Source organism: Schistocerca americana, chromosome 5, assembly GCF_021461395.2.
Source record: "Schistocerca americana isolate TAMUIC-IGC-003095 chromosome 5, iqSchAmer2.1, whole genome shotgun sequence".
Taxonomy (NCBI): domain Eukaryota; kingdom Metazoa; phylum Arthropoda; class Insecta; order Orthoptera; family Acrididae; genus Schistocerca; species Schistocerca americana.
Window position 1 is genome coordinate 235,313,525 of NC_060123.1, and position 20,829 is coordinate 235,334,353.

Sequence of the window (20,829 nt, forward strand, 5' to 3'; positions counted from 1 at the left end):
GTAGTGAGTGTTGTGACTGCACATGTCAGACTGTGTATATATATGGATTACACCCCACGTTCAATGGCTCACTGCCAATGTAACTGAAAACTGTGACACTACTGCTTTCCATAACTGCATGAATCACAACCTTCACTTATATTCACTTATATTATTCTTCTTTTGTGGTTCATATGCATGATGTTTGTTTTGATAGCACATTTTCTCTTGCCATATTTTCAAAGAAATTGAAAGAAGCCAAATTAGTGTCAGGGATATGAGACTACTTAGATCGGTTCACTTGAACTGGCTGGTTGCAGAACTTCTGGGGATATACGCCTCTTGCCTTAACAACATTTTCAGAAAACAAAATCCTTCTAGAAGTGGAAATGTAGAAAACTTTTCCTGTGTAATATAAATTCCACTCACTGTTTCTTGAAATCTCTTGCAACACTATCCGTCATAATATGGATTGTGACCAGTGTTGAGAAAGTCTAAAATGTTGAAAACCATTGAGCATAATGTGTTAAATGATTGTTGGTCCCTGAATTGATGATACAAATTACTGTAATGAGTTCAGCATTCAGAAATTCACTGATAAATGACTGATTTCTGAAAACCCTTCCAACCATTTGTGAAACACATTTTCACATTTGCTTTACTTGTCAATTGCCCAGCTTTTCTCCAGCATACAGTTTTAGGTTATACACTGCAGCTCTTCCTGGAGTTGCTCTGTGTTTGAGTGGAATCAATTTATACAGATTTCATAAGTTCTCTCTGAACCATATCTTCCAATTTCTCAATATTGTGTAACTTCATGATAACATCATTTAAATAACTTCAGGAATTACTTCAGAAATACAACTAAACACACACAAAGAAGGATAAACAGAAAGAATGATAATTCAAACTGCAGCCACAAAACAAGTCACTTCATAGGTAATATTAATTATATATATTGCTGAGCTCAAGTATAATATTCCTCAAATATTATTGCTTGTGTACCATACAAGCATTTATACCTTTTCTAATGAAACTCCTAACAGTCTGTGGATGATGTTACTTTGCAACTGCGGGCCTTCTCCAAGGGTTTTGACAGCAGTTTTTAATGCTTTAGGTTCTCCATCAAGAAGAAATATGTTCACTGTATCTCCATTCTTCTCTAATTTTGCTGCTATCTCTAGGGCCAACACACCTCCATATGAGTCACCTATTAGTAAATAAACACCCTTTGGCCAGATTTTTTTTATTTCCTGTAATGTAACAAACTTGAGATAAATATCACATAGATAAATAAATTATTGCACAACAAATGAGACTGTTAAATAATATGCTTAACACATATCAGTTATAGATCAGTTTAAAAAAATGATATATGGGGTATTAAGTGATACGAGCTGTCATTGGAATCTAATGTTTGGTATATCTCCAGTGAACCAGACACACTGAAAATTCCATTGATCTATACCAGTGGTCAGAAAACCATGATTCATGAGCTATTTGCAGCTCTTTGGCTCCTTGAGTGTGGCTTTCCCACAAAATACCACGTATGATCACAGGTGTACAGTGCAACGGAAACTTCATGACACATGCACAGAAGTCTGTTTTTGGCCTGGGCTAGTCTACTTTGAAGAAGTGCCCAAAGAATGCAGTGACTCATTCCATGTGCACTGGCTGACCCCACACCACTTTTCCTCCATGTTATAGTGTCTTCAAGAGTGGGGGAGTATAATGGTTTGAAGTAAGAAATACGAGATAATTTTTGATGTGCTAAAGTTTATGCAAACTGAAGTGGTGGAAGGAATATCTAGTCCTTTGAAGAGTTGGAGATGTTCCTTATGAAGTGTGGAAGAGAGTGCACAATTGAGCAAAAGAAGAAAAACGGATTTATTATGTCCACAATGAATTAACAGGGGATCATTTGGAATGTGATTTACTAAGAACTCTAAGTTCTGAGCCTGAAATAATTGAAACAGATTATAATGGTGATGTAGAAAGACAGGATGTGCAGCAAAGCAGCCCCTGATTTTAAAAGTACAACGTTGAAAACTAAGATTGATCTAAGAGTGTAGCAAATAGTATTTTTACTGTTAATGTTGTAAAAATTTTATACAGAAGTTTTGAAATAATTTGAAAAGCTGTAATCACAGCACATAATGCCTATAAATAGTACACTGCAGCTCAGAGTGATCAGTTTCATCACTGAAATGTGAAAGGAGGTTGTTGTACTGAACGAAGAGGCTGAAATCATGTATTCCATTAAAACAATGTGTTTTTCTGCTACTGAAATGCCACAGGTTAGAACACAGTGCTACAGCAATAAGATGCACTTTTCAAACATGATTTAACATTTCAAAATAACTCCATGTGAAAACCATTCACAACCTCTTCACCAAATTCTAACAGACAGGCAGCAAGGCTGCTGATCTAGTGGGGAATGTTGGTTCCAGGCAAACTGTAGTTACTCCTGGAAATGTTCTCACAGTTTCTGGAATTATACAGCAAAACCCAAGGAAATCAGTCCAAAGAATTGCAGCAAAGACTGACTCAAAGTATCCAAGTGCAATTTCCATTCAAAATCCAAAGCTGCCTGGCCATACCTGTAAGTTGTTCAACAGAGGGTTGACTTTTCAAATCAGATTCTCACGTTGTTTGCTTCACAGACTTCCACCTGACTGGAGCCTTGAATATACAAAACTGATGATTTTGGGGCTCCAAAAATCGACATTTAAGTGAATCAAAATCACTGTACTCTCTCAATGTTACTGTTTAGGTTGCGGTATGCAGCAGAGACATTAATGGGTCTCTTTTTTATACAAAAAATGATCACTAGTGGACATTATGTTGCAATTTCGAAACATGTTGCCACCACACATCTAGTGTTGAAGGATCAACCAGGCATCGAATTGTTCATGCAAGAAAGGGCCAGACCACATGGCATGGAACAGGTGTTTCACTGCCTTCATGAATACTTTGGAAAAACAGTCGCTGGACTGGATTATTGCAAATTTACTGGAGCAGGGAGTGGCGTCCATATTCACCTCACTAGACTACTTGTGACTACCTTTGTTGGGCATATTGAGACACACTGTCTATTGGTACCGTCACACCACACTGGATGAGCTTGAATGAGCAATTTGTATGGCACCTGAATCTATTTTCATTGAGACACTAGAGCATGTGATGGAACATTTCATTTTTTATTTGCACCACCTCCACACTGCAAGTCGTGGACATTTTAAAAAGACTGTGATGTGCTTGCTGAGGATCAGTGTGATTACGCATGCTGATAGTGTATGAACTGCACAGCACACAACGCCATCTTTCAGCAGTTTTTTGAAGTCTTCCAAAAATTTTGTATAACTTATGTACAAAATTTTACAGTTCTCACAAAATACATACCTTTGGTTGCACTTCCCCTAATAACAGATAAAAATAGTTGTAGATATGAATAGTTCTCTTACGTCTACTTTCTCATACTTAGGTGAAGTTTATGTGTCATTATCTTGAGATGACTGTTCTGAAGTGAATCACTGAGAAAATATTTCCAGAAACATAAATTGCAGTGCATAGAGTAAAGTTGTATCTCTGCACTGTGCTGTACAATGTATTACTTCAGAGCACGTCTCTCTACAATAAAGACTTTAATTGTATTTAAGATCTGCACCCTTATGGTTGGCAATTCCACCTGTCTCTGTCCAGTTCACTTTGCCTCCCCTCCAAAGTACCCTCACCAGCAGCACTCTCCCCACAATCACTGCCATTTTGCAGATTTAGGAGCCATGAAGTTTCAATCTGCCTGTATGTGTGATTGAGGTGTAAACAGTTCCTGGACAAGTTGAGTCAGTCAATCAGTCAGCAATCCCATTGAGCAATGGTTAGTGATTGTTGCATCACAAATCATCTGTGGCCAGCAAAGAACCTACTCGAAGCATTAAGTTACATGTAATTTTCCAACTAGCAGCAAACCTATAGGTATTTTTCTCATGAATTTAAGAACTGTAATTATTTTGTGCTGGTGGCTTTGTTATTGTAAAATTAATATTTTTTTAGGTGCCATGTTTGACATGTCCACAAAGAAAGAAAAAAAGGGAAGTGAGGGATGAAAACCATGAATTTAAAGTTGAATGGTCAAATACTCCACATTTATTCAAAACTTAAATGGCCTTCCTACCTGTCTCATTGGCCACAAAAAAATAGGCTCGTAACAAGAAATCAAATTCAGAGATACACTTTACAGCTAAACATGTATCATTTAGTACTAAACATCCTGTTGGTGATAAAAAAAAAAGGCTGTGGACTTTTAGGACTATTGACACTCAAAGATCAAACACTTAAAGAGGATACAGCAGATGCAGTAATGAGGTGCATTGAAAAACATCATATTCCACTCAATAAAGTTGTCTCAGCTCCAACAGAAGGTGCAGAAAGTGTGATGAGAAACAGATTTGTTCCTATTTTGAAAGAAAATATTAAGATAGATATTTACCCCTACTTAATTCATCAAGAAGTCCTTTGTGCACAGATATTTGCAGAATAAGTTGGCAAAGTTATGGAAAGGGTGATTAATTATTACCAATTTAAAGTGTTTTTAATTAAAATGGAGAGGGAGTAAGCCTCTGTATAAAAAAAGCCCTCTTCATACTCATATTCAGATTCTTTATTGGCCATTCAGCATTATTACTTGCAATAGACTTCATCAGTTCACTTAACCTATTAAATTATAAAATATATCTTTTCGCATTTAAGTTAATATTGTGCATTTCTAAAAATTCTTCTAATGTGTAGAATGGGTTAGTTAATAAGAAGTTATGTAACCTTTCCTTAAGTATTTTGATTAGCATGCTCGAGGCATGTTTAGGAAATTTGTCATATATCTTAATTGCCATGTACTTATACTGTTGTTAGTTTTTGCTAATCTGTGTTTTGGCACGAGCAGAGGAGTACAGATTCTTGTATTTTAGTCAAGCCTTTGCTTCGTTGCACCTCAATTTGGCAAGTCAACAAGTATACAGGGTGGTCCATTGATCGTGACTGGGCTAAATATCTCACGAAATAAGTGTCAAACGAAAAAACTACAAAGAATGAAACTTGTCTAGCTTGGAGGAGGAAACCAGAAGGCCTGCTAGATGGCGCTGTCATAGGTCAAATGGATATCAACTGCATTCTTTTAAACAGGAACCCCAATTTTTTATTAAATATCCGTGTAGTATGTAAAGAAATATGAATGTTTTAGTTGGACCACTTTCTTTGCTTTGTAATAGATGGTGCTGTAATAATCATAAACATATGGCTCACAATTTTAGATGAACAGTTGGTAATAGGTAGGTTTGGTAAATTAAAATACAGAACGTAGGTACATTTGAACATTTTATTTTGGTTGTTCCAAAGTGATACATGTAACTTTGTGAACTTATCATTTCTGAGAACACATGCTGTTACAGCGTGATTACTTGTAAATACCACATTAATCCAATAAATTCTCAAAATGCATTTGACAATACATGTAACAACATTCCTCTCAACAGCGAGTAGTTTGCCTTCCATACTGTTCGCACATACATTGACAATGTGCTGATGCATGTTGTCAGGTGTTGTCGGTGGATCATGATAGCAAATATCCTTCAACTTTCCCCACGGAAAGAAATCTGGGGACGTCAGATCCGGTGAACGTGCGGGCCATGGTATGGTGCTTAGACAACCAATCCACCTGCCATGAAATATGCTATTCAATACCACTTCAACCACACGTGAGCTATGTGCTGGACATCCATCATGTTAGAAGTACATTGCCATTCTGTCATGCAGTGAAACATCTTGTAGTAATATCGGTAGAACATTACGTAGGATATCAGCATACACTGCACCATTTAGATTGCCATCGATAAAATGGGGGCCAATTATCCTTCCTCCCATAATGCCGCACCATACATTAACCCACTAAGGTCACTGATGTTCCACTTGTCACAGCCACCATGGATTTTCCGTTGCCCAATAGTGCATATTATGCCGGTTTATGTTACCGCTGTTGGTGAATGACGCTTCATCACTAAATAGAACGCGTGCAAAAAATCTGTCATCGTCCCGTAATTTCTCTTGTGCCCAGTGGCAGAACTGTACACAACATTCAAAGTTGTCACCATGCAATTCCTGGTGCATAGAAATATGGTACAGGTGCAATCACTGTTGATGTAGCATTCTCAACACCGACGTTTTTGAGATCCCCGATTATCGCGCAATTTGTCTGCTACTAATGTGCAGATTAGCCATGACAGCAGCTAAAACACCTACTTGGGCATCATCATTTGTTGCAGGTCATGGTTGATGTTTCACATGTGGCTGAACACTTCCTGTTTCCTTAAATAATGTAACTATCCGTCAAACGGTCTGGACACTTGGATGTTGTCATCCAGGATACCGAGCAGCGTACATAGCACACGCCCATTGGGCATTCTGATCACAATAGCCATACATCAACATGATATCAACCTTTTCCGCAATTGGTAAATGGTACATTTTAACATGGGTAATGTATCATGAAGTAAATACCGTCCACACTGGCGGAATGTTACGTGATACCATGTACTTATATGTTTGTGACTATTGCAGTGCCATCTACCACAAAGCAAAAAAAGTGGTCCAACTAAAACATTCATACTTCTTTACATACTACATGAATATGTAATAAAAAATGGGGGGTTCCTATTTTAAGAAAACCAGTTGATATCTGTTTGACCTATGGCAGCAACATCTAGCGGGCCAACCATAGCGCCATCTGGTTTCCCCCTTCAAGCTAGACAAGTTTCGTTCTTTGTAGTTTTTTCATTTGATGCTTATTTCATGAGATATTTGGCCCGGTCACTATCAATGGACCACCCTATATAGTTAACACTATCAAGAATATATAGATTAATAACTATTAATATTCTATATTTCATAAACAATGGTTTACAATGTGCCCTATTATCTACCTTTGCCATTACTCTGGTTGCTTTCTTCTGGATCACCAGAATTTCATTTATTTTTTTGCTGTTTCCCCAGAGTATTAACCTATACCTTAAAGCTGATTGCTAAAAAGTAAAGTATGCTGTCCTTACATATTCAAATGTCACACAGCACATCAGTCTCTTAAGCAGGTATACAGAAGGGTCCAAAAAAATGTACCCACCGTTTAAAAGTCCATAACTGGCAAACTAATTGACGGAGTTGTCCCATCTTTGGTGGTGTAATAGTTTGTAGTTCCGGCAATCGCCACACAAGCATTGTACATCCCACGATTGCTACATGCAATGAATGAGGATGAGCCAGATCGTGGAATGGAGTACTGCGAGTGGTTTACTAACATGGTGCACAATGATGAAGAGTTTGCAGAGATGATTGCATTGTCTGATGAGGCACAGTTCAAACTCAATGGTACAGTAAATGTGTGGTGTTGGTTGTCTTACCGGGGCTTGATTGCGCCCTTCTTCTTTTACGGCACAGTTACCGGTGAGGTGTACCTTCAGAAGCTTCAGACATCCATTTCACCTGCCATCCGAGACTTTTATGGAGATGGAAGAGTTTACTTTCAACAATATGGTGCCCCAGCCCACTAACCAAATCATGTTAGGACGTATCTCGACGAAAATCTACCAGGAAGATGGATAGGCGATAGAGGTGCTGTGGAGTATCCACCATGTTCCCCAGACCTAACTCCTCTGGACTTTTACCTGTGGGGAACACTAAAGGATGTAGTTTATCAACAAAAACTTTGAGAATCCATCGTACATTCCAACTGAACACGTTGCAGTCAGTAGTTCGTGCTGCAGTTTGGCGGCATCGTTTGTGTATGGATGTTACTGGTGACCATTCCGAACACCTACAGTTACATCTTTAAGTTGGACTTTAAGCTACACTTTCACCAAAATGAGACAACTCCACCAATTAGTTCACAAGTTACGGACTTTTAAACAGTGGATACATTTTTTTGGACCCCTCTGTATAACTCTTGACAGCTTAACCACTATGCGTTCAACATCAGAGTTCCATGTTATTGTCAAGTATGATAACTAAAAATTTGGCATTTTATTTTTCTATTTTTACAGTCTTTGATGGTCTGAACCACACAATCTGGATCTTTTTCTCATTTAACAGTACATCATTTGCATTAAACCAGGATATTGCATTTTCTTTTGGCAAATTCATACTTCTAACAAGATTATCAAATACATGGTTCACAGACAGAAAAGTTGTATTGTCTGCAAACATATATGTCTTTACGTCTATGTTTTCTGGTAAGTTGTTCATAAGTACAAGGAATAGAAGTGGTTCTAATTTAGATCTCTGTGGCACTCCCTGTTGTACCTCAAGTGTGTTTGCAGATGACTTCCTGAACTCGCCACTTGGTTCCTTTTGTTAAGGTATGATTTGATGAGTTTTTAACTTTTGTCACATATTCCATAGTACTCAAGTGTAGAGAGCAAAACAGAGTGGTCAACACAGCAAAAATTCTTGCTCAGATCAGATAAGGTTACCTTTATGTGAGCATGGTCCTCGAATGCTGCTAAAATATCTCTCACAAAGAGTTCTAAGGCATGTATAGTTGACTTTTCTTTTCTGTAACGAAACTCTGATGTACTTAACATATCATTTACTTCTAGGTACTTATACATCTGCTGATACATTATGCCTTCAAAGACTTTGATTACTACTGAAATAAGAGAAATTTGCCTATAATTTGAAGGATCAAATTTTCTACCCTTCTTAAAGACTTGAGTCATGTTGGATAGCTTGAGAGGATCAGGAAAAACCCCTTCTAAGAGACACAAGCTTATAGAATATGTTAATGGTGCTGCAATGTAATGTATAATTTCTTTCAGTATATTCTTTGACATATCAAAAATATCTGTACTGTATAAATTTTTCATGTCTTTGACAATTTTACAAACTTCATCTTAGCTTACCTCTTTGAAGTGTTTCAATGAGGGTTTTGCCTGATTATGATTTAACTTTGTGCTCTTAAGATATTCGATAGACATTATTGTGGGTTTACTGATCAACTTTTCGATTTAATCAGTGCAGTTTATAAAACATTTGTTTAACGTATCTGCCGGTATTGGGACTGTCTTATGAAAGTTTCTGATTTCACCTTTAACAGGATTAATTACTGACCAGGCTATTTTGCACTGGTTTTTACTATTTTTTATGACATTAGTGTTGTATCTGTGTTTAGCCAATTGTATCTCTTTCTTATACAGTTTCTTAGTGGTTATTCCTAGGTTCTTACTTTCATTAGAATTGTTTACTATTTCAAGACACTTGAACAGCAGTAGCTTATTTTTTAAATTCACTAACTCTTTGGTGTACCACATTTTATCCTTTTTTGTTTTATGATACTAGTTTTGAACAAAATGAGCTTTTACCATACCTATTAAATAGTTGCAGAATGTTTTGTAAATTATTTGGGTTTTGGAATTACCTCTTTGAAATAATTTGTCCCAGTTAGTTATGCTCAGCTGGCGTTAGTTTTCTGGGATTGTTTTCTGTTAGCATTAAGGTACTAGATTTTGATTACTTTTGTACAGCCTTGTTCCCATCCCTTTTATAAAATGTCTTAACACTACTGTTAACATGGAGTGGTCTGAGAAATCAAATTCCTGTACACTGGTGGCATACATATCACGAGCAGAGTTGACAAAAGCATTATCTAAAAATGCTTTTAACCTTGTCAGTCCTGAATTTACCAGATGGAAATTGTGCTGCCTTAGCATATACACTGGGTTTTTGCACATGTTACATCAAAGCTTGAATTAAGGTCTCCCCAAATTATAATTACATATTGTTTTCACTTTGTTATGTGGCACAGTACACTGTCTAAATTATCTAAAAACGTTTTTTCATGTGAGTCAGGGGAATTGTAAATACTTAAGATAAGTTTCATTACATCACATGACTCAAGTAATTTCAATAATTTATATGACAGTACCACTATTACATAGTGAGATCTGCAAAAATTGTTTTCACTTTTATAACCTTCTGGTTTAAGCATATTTTCAGATAAACACAGGAAATAATACTTATTTTGTAGTAATGACTCCTCCAGTACTTCATCTTTACTTCCAAGACCCTGAATGTTTAGAAATAAGATGTTGCTGTGACTTATCTGTGAGTTAGCAGGCTGATTTTTCATATTTTTATTTTCTTCCTGGCTTGAAATCACAAAAAAATTGTCACTGAGTGACACAAAACAATTAAATTTTTCTCCATTTGATATTAACATTGGCAACTGCTGGATTTAAAAAAACAAATAACTGTGAAGTTAAAATATTTTTCTGATACAGAAACATTGGGGAAAATAGTGGTCTGCTTTTGAAGACTTGAAGGATGACATTTTGATTTTTGATACCTGGAATAGTATTCCTGACTAGTGTAAACAGTTGAAAAAATTAGTGTTTGGTGTTCCTTCCTTACCTGGGTCTATTTTATTCATGTGAACAATCGTTTTGAAGCATGAACCTTATCAAGAGTAAATTGATAAGTCATCTTATTGATGAGAACATGGAATTATGCTGAAAATTAAAAACGATAACATACGAACTTGACTTTCTCAAGGAGATGAAGGCCACTGTTCATGTTAGTAGTTCTCAGAGATTGTCACAATTTAATTTCATGGATACAAGGTTTTGTAATTTAATTTTATCAGTTAATAACACAATTTTAATTATGATATCAAGTTTTATGCAATCAATAAATAAGACCTTTTTCAGTATGATTTCAAGTTTTATACAATGTACCTATAGTTAACTAACAAGGAAACTGGCCAATATGGCATGTCAAAACAGGATGAATACACTGAAAGAAACACAATGTCAAAATTTTAGCTGCTAAGACACACTGCAAGTACTTAAAAAAAATGAAATCTGCCAATTGTGCAGCTCACTAGATGGCTTGAGAAATGCGTATCCCAGCCATAGCTGTAGCAGATAGCACATGCATAACATGATGCACACATATCTTTAATAGATAGCACAGTGATAATCAGATAACATGGCTCAACATGGTCATAATTTGTAAAATTAATTTCAATTTCCATTGATGTTTCTCTGATACAGCTATTCACAGTTACCGTTCACTCAGATTTGCAACTCATTTAATATCCATAATTATTAGCAGTTGTCTTTGCAGTATTGCTAAGTGTTGACAATGGATATAAAATTGAATTAATTTTCTTTGTGACTTCTTCATGCATGCTTGCTAATAGTATCTGTCTTTGTGCAGCTTCCAGATTTTCACAGTACTGTGGCTTCCAGTTAATGTTCTCAACCACACAAAGATGAAATATGAAGAATGTAGCGTGCAACTGAAATCACACACTTCTCCTAAAGACCTATATATATGTTATTTATGTGTTGTATGGTTATCTATTCCAACCATGATCCAATCCCCACTCCCACTGTCCCCAAATCCCACCTTGTTAGCTTTCCCAAATTTCTTAACCTTGAACCTTGCCTCACCATCTTTCCCCAAATCCCTCAACATGCAAACTAAACTTACATCCCCAGAAAGGACGTGCAGTCTACCACCTAAAAACTGATCCCAACCTTATAATCCAACCTGTGGATAAAGGCTCCAGCAATGTTGTTTTGAAGTGCAAGGATTACCTGGCAGAAGGAGTCCACCAGCTGTTAGATACGTCCACCTACAAACCTTGCCACAGTGACCCCACTCCAGAAAACCAGCAGGATCTCCAGTCTCTCCTCAAATCCTTAGGCCCATCTCAGAACCTCTCCCAGAGTCCATCTCTCTCCTCAAACCTACCCTCCCTGCACTCCTACCTTCTACATGCTTCCTAAAGTCTATAAACCCAACCACCCAGGATGCCCCAATGTGGCCAGTTACTGTGCCCCCACTTAGAGAATTTCTGCTCTCATAGATCAGCACCTTCAGCCTACTAACCGGAACCTACCCTACTATCTAAAAGATGCCAAACATTTCCTCCAGTGACCCTTCACAGTTCCTGTTACTTCACTACATGGTGCCTTGCTCATCATTACTGATGCCACCTCCCTTCACACAAACATCCCCAATGCCCATGGCCTCACCTCTATTGAACACTTTCTTTCCCAATGTTAAACAGATTCCAAATCAACAACCGCCTTCCTAGTCATCATGACCCAACTCTCACCCACAGTTACTTCTCCTTTGAACGCATTCCCTGCAAACATGTCCAGGGTATGACTATGGGTACCCGCATGGTACCATCCTATGCCAATGAATTCATGGACTATCTAGAAGAATCCTTCCTAAAGGCTCAGAATCCTAAACCCCTCACTTGGTTCAGATTCACTTATGACATCTTTGTGACCTGGATCAAGGGTGAGGACACCCTATCCACATTCTTCCAGAACTCAACAGCTTCTCCCCCATTCATTTCACGTGCTCATACTCAACCCAACAAGCCACCTTCCTCAATGTTTACCTATACCTCAAAAATGGCTACATCAATACCTCTGTCCATATCAAACCTACTAACCACCAGCAATACCTCCAGTTTGACAGCTGCCACCCATTCCATACCAAGCAGTCCCTTCGATACAGCCTAGCCACCCATGGCCATCCCATCTGAAGCGAACAGCAGTAAGCACACAATGTGGCCACCGCTGCGGCAGGGTGATCTCCGTGTCTGGATAAAGGAGACCGTAATTAGGGTGCTTTTGGGTGCAGCAAATGCAGAGTGTGTAAGATATCAGCTGTTGTTGGTGCAAAACTCGCAGTGGTGGAATCTCTGCCTCTGCAAGAAGGCTAAGTACAGGGCTAGTCCAGAAGGCACCATTCGCAAGTCGGACCCCACAGTGGTGGATGGGGTCTAGGATATGCAGCGTTGAAGGCGATGCAGAACCATAGACAGGACTTCCATAGTCTAAACGAGACTGGACCAATGCTTGATACAATCACAGGAGAACAGAGTGGTCTGCACCCCAGGTGGTATTGCACAGATACCTAAGTACATTGAGATGGGACCAGCATGTCCTCTTCCGCTGGCGAAGATGAGGGAGCCATGTCAACTGGGCATCGAAGACTGAACCCAAGAAACAATGGGTGTCCACAACCTCAAGGGGTTGGCCATCGAGGTACAGTTCAAGGATGGGGATGGACTGTACGGTGATGGCTGAAATGCATGACACATGTCTTGGCCTGAAAAGCATGGGAGAAAGCCCATGAGTGCACCCGGAAGATTACTCCCTGTAGACTGTGTTATGCAGTGCCCATTACAGAGGAAGCAAGGTAGATACAAAAATCGTCAGCCTACAAAGAGGGGGACTCTGTCGGCCCAGCAGCCATCACCAGACCATTATCAGGGTGTCTACTTGGACAAGAAAAAAAAATTCCCGGATTTTTCACGGATTTAGCGGTTAAAAACACAATTTCTCCCGGATGAAATTACGTATAAAGCGGGTGAAAATACATCCGTGTTAAGTAACAGTATACTTTCCCTCGGAGCTGTAAAACCTATCAGTCCTTTGAATCATAAAGGTCTTATACCAGCGGAGGACGTCCCAGGACTTTAGGAAACGAAATCCAGGAAAAACAATGCGTTTGGAAAGTTGTTTGATGCGAGACAATATGCACAGAGTTTATTTTTGTATTGCGAAAGTATATACACAAATTACAGCATGGTAGCTTCCGAAACTCTAAAATAGAGATTGCGTTGAGTGATGCACTTTTGTCAGTGAGTCACAGCTCATGTCACGTGATCTCGCTAGCGAATGATGGCAGTTATCCAGAGCACGAGGCCTACGAGAAAGACAGGCTGCGGTGCATACGTTACGAAGGTAGGCCAAACTCGCTCAACTCGGCAAAGTGCGTTTCTACAAAAGTAACGCATCTCAAGCCACTATTCGTAATATTTTCTGGTGATCTGTTAGAAATGTAAACAATTGTGACGTCACGCACATTGAATGCACGTTAGTTGTTACGGATGTACTGCATAATCTTCGACCTAAAGCCTTTGACACTTTTTGGTGTCGGCACTCTGGTCTGTTCATTGTGTAAATTACCCATTTTCTATGCAACTAAACTTTTAATTTTGGTGTTATTCTCTGATTATGTTTCATTGCTGCAGTATTATTCAGCAGTAGTGGATTAAAGTTCTTTGTCAGCGTATCAGATCTTACACGTCAAACCTACAAAACTTTAACTGAAATAAAAAACAATGAAAAATCCCGGAATTCTAAAAAATTCCCGGGTTTGTCCCGGATTTGTCCCGGATGAAAAAATTCCCGGGTTTTTCCCGGACCTCCCAGATGTCCCGGGCCATATACACCCTGATTATTGGCTATGAGAAAGAGAGGGACGCTCAGCACGGCACGGAACCCTGTGGAACCCCATTTTCTTGCTAATGGGGAGTGCTGTAGGAGCAGCCAACTTGGACCCAAAAAGAGTGACAAGAAAGGAAGTTACGGATAAAAATGGGGAGAGTGCCACGAAGGCCCCATTCGTGAAGGGTGGTGAGGATATGGTGGTGCCAGGTTGTGTCATAGGCTTTATGCAGATCAAAGAAGACTGCAACAAGGTGTTGCCAATGGGCAAAAGCTGACCGGATAGCAGACTCCAGGTGCACCAAGTTATCCACCATAGGGTGGCCATGGTGAAAACCACTTTGAGTTGAAGACAAAAGGTCACGGGATTCAAAAATCCAAAACAGTCACCGACTCACCATGCATTCAAGGAGCTTGCAGAGGGTGTTAGTAAGGCTAATTGGATGGTAACTATCCAACTGAAGAGGCAGCTTCCCTTGTTTCAACACCGGAACAACAATGCTTTCTTGCCACTGGGTAGGAAAGACCCTCTCACTCCATAGACAGTTGAAGAGGGTCAGTATATGGTGGTGGCCAGCCACCAATAAGTGTTGGAGCGTTTGGTTATGTATCCGATCCAGTCCAGGAGCCATGTCAGGACAAAGGGCGAGGGGGCTGGCAAATTCCCACTCGCTGAATGGAGCATTATATGGCTCCGAGCAGTGAGAAGCAAAAGACAAAGGCAGTCGTTCTGAGCGCTCTTTCAGGAGAAGGAATGTGGGTGAATACTGAACTGATGCCGAAGCTTGAGCAAAGTATTGAGCAAAATTTTCTGCTACAAAGTCCGGATTGGTAAGGACAACACCATGCACAGAAATTCCTGAAATGCCGGTGGGAGGACGGTGGCCAAAAATTCACCTGAGTTTCGCCCAGACTTGTGAAGAGGAGGTGTTTGGTTCTATGGCAGCTACATATCGTTCCCAGCAAATCTGTTTCTGAAATTTGATTAGCTAGCGGGCCTGGGTGTGGAGTCGATTAAAGACCAGGAGAAGAGCAGTAGAAGGGTGCCGCTTGAAGTGTTGAAGAGCACGGTCTTTTATGGATGCAGCAATTTCCGGAGTCCACCAAGGGACCATCTTCCTGCGTGGGGAACCTGAGGAAGAAGGGATTGCGGAAACAGCAGCTGAAAGGATGGCAGCAGTCAAAGTCTGAGTAGATTCATCAACACTGTCATGTAGCAATACAGGGGGGATGGGAGCAGAGGAGAAGGCACCCCAGTCAGCCTTAGATATGGCCCACCTGTGAGGGTGATGGAGCGAGAGACACTGAACGAAGGTCAAGTCAATTGGATAATGGTCGCTGTCACATAAGTCATCGTGGACTCCCCACTGAATGGAGGGAAGAAGACTGGGACTGCAGATGGAGAGGTCAATGGTAGAGAAAGTGCCGTGCACCACACTAAAGTGTGTGGGAGCGCCTGTGTTTAGTAAACAGAGGTCGAGTCTTGCCAGAACATCTTCAACTGTCTTGCTAAGGTCAGTAGTCGTATGACTACCCAAAGAGGGTTGTGGGCATTAAAGTCGCCTAATTGCAGGAAGGGAGACAGGAGTCGTTGAAGAAGAGTGGTGAGGGCATGGGATGTGGGCGGCCTGCCAGGTGGGAGGTAGAGATTACAGACTGTGATTGTAGTGGCCAGATGGACCCAGACAGCAATGGCTTCCAGAGTGGTATGGAGGGGAACCCATTTACTACGAGGTGTGTTTTTTAAGTAAGTACCATTTTGAAATTTAAAAAAGACATGCTACTTTTCCACATAATTTCCGTCAATATTGAGGCACTTGTAATGACGTTGTACCAGTTTTTGAATGCCCTCCTCATAGAAGTCTGCCACCTGACTTGTTAACCACTGCATTACCACTGTTTTGACTTAGTCATCGTTTTGAAGATGCTGACCACCCAGGTGTTTCTTCAAGTGTAGGAACAGATGGTAGTCACTGGGCACAAGATCGGGGCTGTACGTAGGATGCTCTAGAGTTTCCCATCAAAAAGATGTGATGAGATCTTTGGTCTGATTCACCACATGCAGTCGGGCATTGTCTTGCAGCAAAACAATGCTCTTGCTCAACTTCCATGGGCTGTTGCTTTGATTCTGGTGTGACATAGGCCACCCATGTTTCATCACCAGTAACAATTTGGCTTAAGAAATCATCACCGTCATTGTGGTACCGCTCAAGGAAAGTCAATGCACTGTCTAAACGTTTGCTTTTGTGCACATTCGTCAACATTTTTGGTACCTAACGTGCACACAATTTTCGGTAATTCAAGTGCTCAGCCACAATGCCATACAAAACACTATGAGAAACATTAGGAAAGGCATCCTGCAAGGAGGAAATCGTAAAGCGTCCGTTTTCTCTCACCTTATTGTCCATTTTATTTGTAGCCTTCAAGAGCTTGTAAGTAACTACTTTTAGTAAGAACACAATTGTACACTCCTGGAAATTGAAATAAGAACACCGTGAATTCATTGTCCCAGGAAGGGGAAACTTTATTGACACATTCCTGGGGTCAGATACATCACATGATCACACTGACAGAACCACAGGCACATAGACACAGGCAACAGAGCATGCACAATGTCAGCACTAGTACAGTGTATATCCACCTTTCGCAGCAATGCAGGCTGCTATTCTCCCATGGAGACGATCGTAGAGATGCTGGATGTAGTCCTGTGGAACGGCTTGCCATGCCATTTCCACCTGGCGCCTCAGATGGGCCAGCGTTCGTGCTGGACGTGCAGACCACGTGAGACGACGCTTCATCCAGTCCCAAACATGCTCAATGGGGGACAGATCCGGAGATCTTGCTGGCCAGGGTAGTTGACTTACACCTTCTAGAGCACGTTGGGTGGCACGGGATACATGTGGACGTGCATTGTCCTGTTGGAATAGCAAGTTCCCTTGCCGGTCTAGGAATGGTAGAACGATGGGTTCAATGACGGTTTGGATGTACCGTGCACTATTCAGTGTCCCCTCGACGATCACCAGTGGTGTACGGCCAGTGTAGGAGATCGCTCCCCACACCATGATGCTGGGTGTTGGCCCTGTGTGCCTCGGTCGTATGCAGTCCGTTTTGTGGCGCTCACCTGCACGGCGCCAAACACGCATACGACCATCATTGGCACCAAGGCAGAAGCGACTCTCATCGCTGAAGACAACACGTCTCCATTCGTCCCTCCATTCACGCCTGTCGCGACACCACTGGAGGCGGGCTGCACGATGTTGGGGCGTGAGCGGAAGACGGCCTAACGGTGTGCGGGACCGCAGCCCAGCTTCATGGAGACGGTTGCGAATGGTCCTCGCCGATACCCCAGGAGCAACAGTGTCCCTAATTTGCTGGGAAGTGGCGGTGCGGTCCCCTACGGCACTGCGTAGGATCCTACGGTCTTGGCGTGCATCCGTGCGTCGCTGCGGTCCGGTCCCAGGTCGATGGGCACTTGCACCTTCCGCCAACCACTGGCGACAACATTGATGTACTGTGGAGACCTCACGCCCCACGTGTTGAGCAATTCGGCGGTACGTCCACCCGGCCTCCCGCATGCCCACTATACGCCCTCGCTCAAAGTCCGTCAACTGCACATACGGTTCACGTCCACGCTGTCGCGGCATGCTACCATTGTTAAAGACTGCGATGGAGCTCCATATGCCACGGCAAACTGGCTGACACTGACGGCGGCGGTGCACAAATGCTGCGCAGCTAGCGCCATTCGACGGCCAACACCGCGGTTCTTGGTGTGTCCGCTGTGCTGTGTGTGTGATCATTGCTTGTACAGCCCTCTCGCAGTGTCCGGAGCAAGTATGGTGGGTCTGACACACCGGTGTCAATGTGTTCTTTTTTCCATTTCCAGGAGTGTATATAAAGCAGCAAAATAAATTGTGAGATGCATCCTTACTGAATAATGGGAAGAGATACTTAACTGATACAGCATACTATGTAGATAAAGCCATTTTAAATTAATTACAGCCATGATTTAGTTTTTGGGGTGTTAATAGTGGGTTACTGGTAATTGACAGATTATAGATAAAAGTCAATTTACAAATGGGGAAAAGCAAAATAACACTTTCTTGGACAAGAAATGGGACATCACAAACTAAAGACAAATAAATTATGTGGATAATTACCTATCTTGATAAAAATTTTATTTGTGTCCTTATCATAAGGCTAAGTACTATAAAAATTATCATATTGTGCACCTGTGAGGACAGAAGATGTGTGTCTATTTCAAATTTCATAGCCATTCATAATTCACTTCCATTCAACTAAGAAGTAATAATCTTCAGACTAGTGTACTGCTTATTGAGCACTGATGATGTTTCCATGATGGAATCCACAAACAAATATCATATGACATACATTTGGCCTATACAAAAATGAATGCCATTTATAAAATTCTTAAGCTGCCCCAAGAAAATTAGTTAGTTACATGTTCCATTCGTCACTTGCACAATATATCATAATTAGATGGAAAATATCATTACACACATATTATGTTAAACTGAATTTTAATGTAGCTGCATGATGATCATTTACAGCTGAGATAGCATAGCAGAAAATAATAATCGTTTTCATAACTTGAGTAACTATAAGATAATTTGCACCAAATAAGTAACAAATTTCTAAACAAAGGAGTTGCTCAGAAGGACTTTTTTTCAAATTTAGCCTGTTACCTGTCATACATTTAATATCACTAGGTAAGTATTATTTGCACCTTTGTGAGTGAAAGTCAATTTTAATTAAGAGTAATGGCCTTAATTATTTTCTTCTATCATGGATGTCATTATTCCTTCTGAACCCTAATGGATTATTTATAACAAATTTCATGAGAGAAAACATTTTCTATGGTGTTGTTGTTAAAATTACTCTCACTTTTATTATGGATGTCTATCAACTATTATTCTTATGGTACAATTTTTTGAAACAAAAACTTACTTACTTACTTATGAGTTGCAAAAAGAATATATTTATATTTGATGTTAATGAATGAAAATAACTAAAGTAAATTATCTGACCAACATGTTTCTCTCCAACTTCAGGAAGTGCTAAACTAATGAATATTATGTGTCTTTTTAAATTGACCATTTGCAGCTAATCAGTACTGAAAATACTAATATCAAACACATTCCTAAAATTTCCTCTGTTGTTATACAAGCTGGACACTGATAAAAACTAAAACTGCAGGGATGGATTCCTGACTGGAAATGGAGGAAAAAAGATGCTATGAACATACGTCCAGAAATGCATCACTGCCGTGGTAGGTGGCACTGATGAATGAAAGTTCCTCTGACCATGTGCTGTGTATTCCTTGTGTGTTGCAGGTTGTGTGATTGATGCTGTGTTCTGTAGTCAATAGAATGGTCCAGTATTCATGTTGGGTACAAGCTGAGATGGTGTTTGTATATGCCAAAGCACATGGAAATGGTTGAGAGGCAGAATGGGGTCCTCCAAATCTAGTGCCCGCACAGTCTGCTGCCTCCCTCTCCATCATCTGTCTGAAAAGAACTATTATCTCACAAATACCCAAAAAGGGCTTGAAATGTTGTGTGATGAGTTTGGTGTATGTGAGGGTACTTATTTTGGAACAGGCATGCTCCCTCGACCATTTCCACCTGCTTGACCACACATAAACACCATCTCAGCTTATTCCCAACACAAATACTGGACCATTCTGCTGCTTACATTTCACTGAATTAAACACGTAGCCTCCAACACACAAGGAACACATGGTACAAGGTGAGAGGACCTTTCATTTGTCAGTGCCATCTACTGTGCAAAGATCTGGATGCATGTTCCTAGGACCTCATGTTCCTAGGACCTTTTTTCCTGTTCCTCCAGTTTGTCAGTTTTATTAATGTTCATCCTGTATATCTATTTGGATTGATTATAATAATTGCATCATCTTTCTTACAAAATGTGATTTCAGTTAGTGACACATTAATACTGAAATCAAATTATATGATCCCTATAAAGTTTGTGTCTGTTTTCCTCTTAAAATCCTTTAGAAAATCTACATTAATCTCTTGATTTTTTGTGGCACATATCACAAAAAGATTCATGGAGCCCAATAAACCACTCATTTCCCATTAGCAATCTGTACACAGTTGAAATTATAAAGGAGACATTGTTTGTAGTCCCAGCTCACAAGAACAGGATCCCTTGCTGTGATGTTTATAGAATTTACTAGTTTCAGTTTTTCTGAACTTGTGGTAAGTTTCTATAGGACTTTAGTCTATTTTCCATATTGTCTTTACAAGATGAAGATGCTAATGTATAATGTATATACCCTTGTAACCGCCCCCGGTGAAAAACCTGTCCCATGCACCCTCCCACCACCACCTACTCCAGTCCTGTAACCCGGAAGGTGTACACGATCAAAGGCAGAGCCACGTGTGAAAGCACCCACGTGATCTACCAACTGACCTGCCTGCACTGTGACGCATTCTATGTGGGAATGACCAGCAACAAACTGTCCATTCGCATGAATGGACACAGGCAGACAGTGTTTGTTGGTAATGAGGAT

At 40.3% G+C, this 20,829-nt stretch overlaps 1 protein-coding gene across 1 annotated transcript in view; it reads right to left on the reverse strand.

Moving 5' to 3' along the window:
• LOC124615980 (fatty acid synthase-like) overlaps positions 1-20,829 on the reverse strand; it is a 394,674-nt gene that overhangs the window by 28,510 nt on the left and 345,335 nt on the right. Inside the window, exon 33 of the mRNA XM_047144185.1 lies at positions 1,002-1,232. Within this exon, the coding sequence (XP_047000141.1) occupies positions 1,002-1,232 (231 nt within the window). The remainder of the gene's footprint in view (positions 1-1,001; positions 1,233-20,829) is intronic.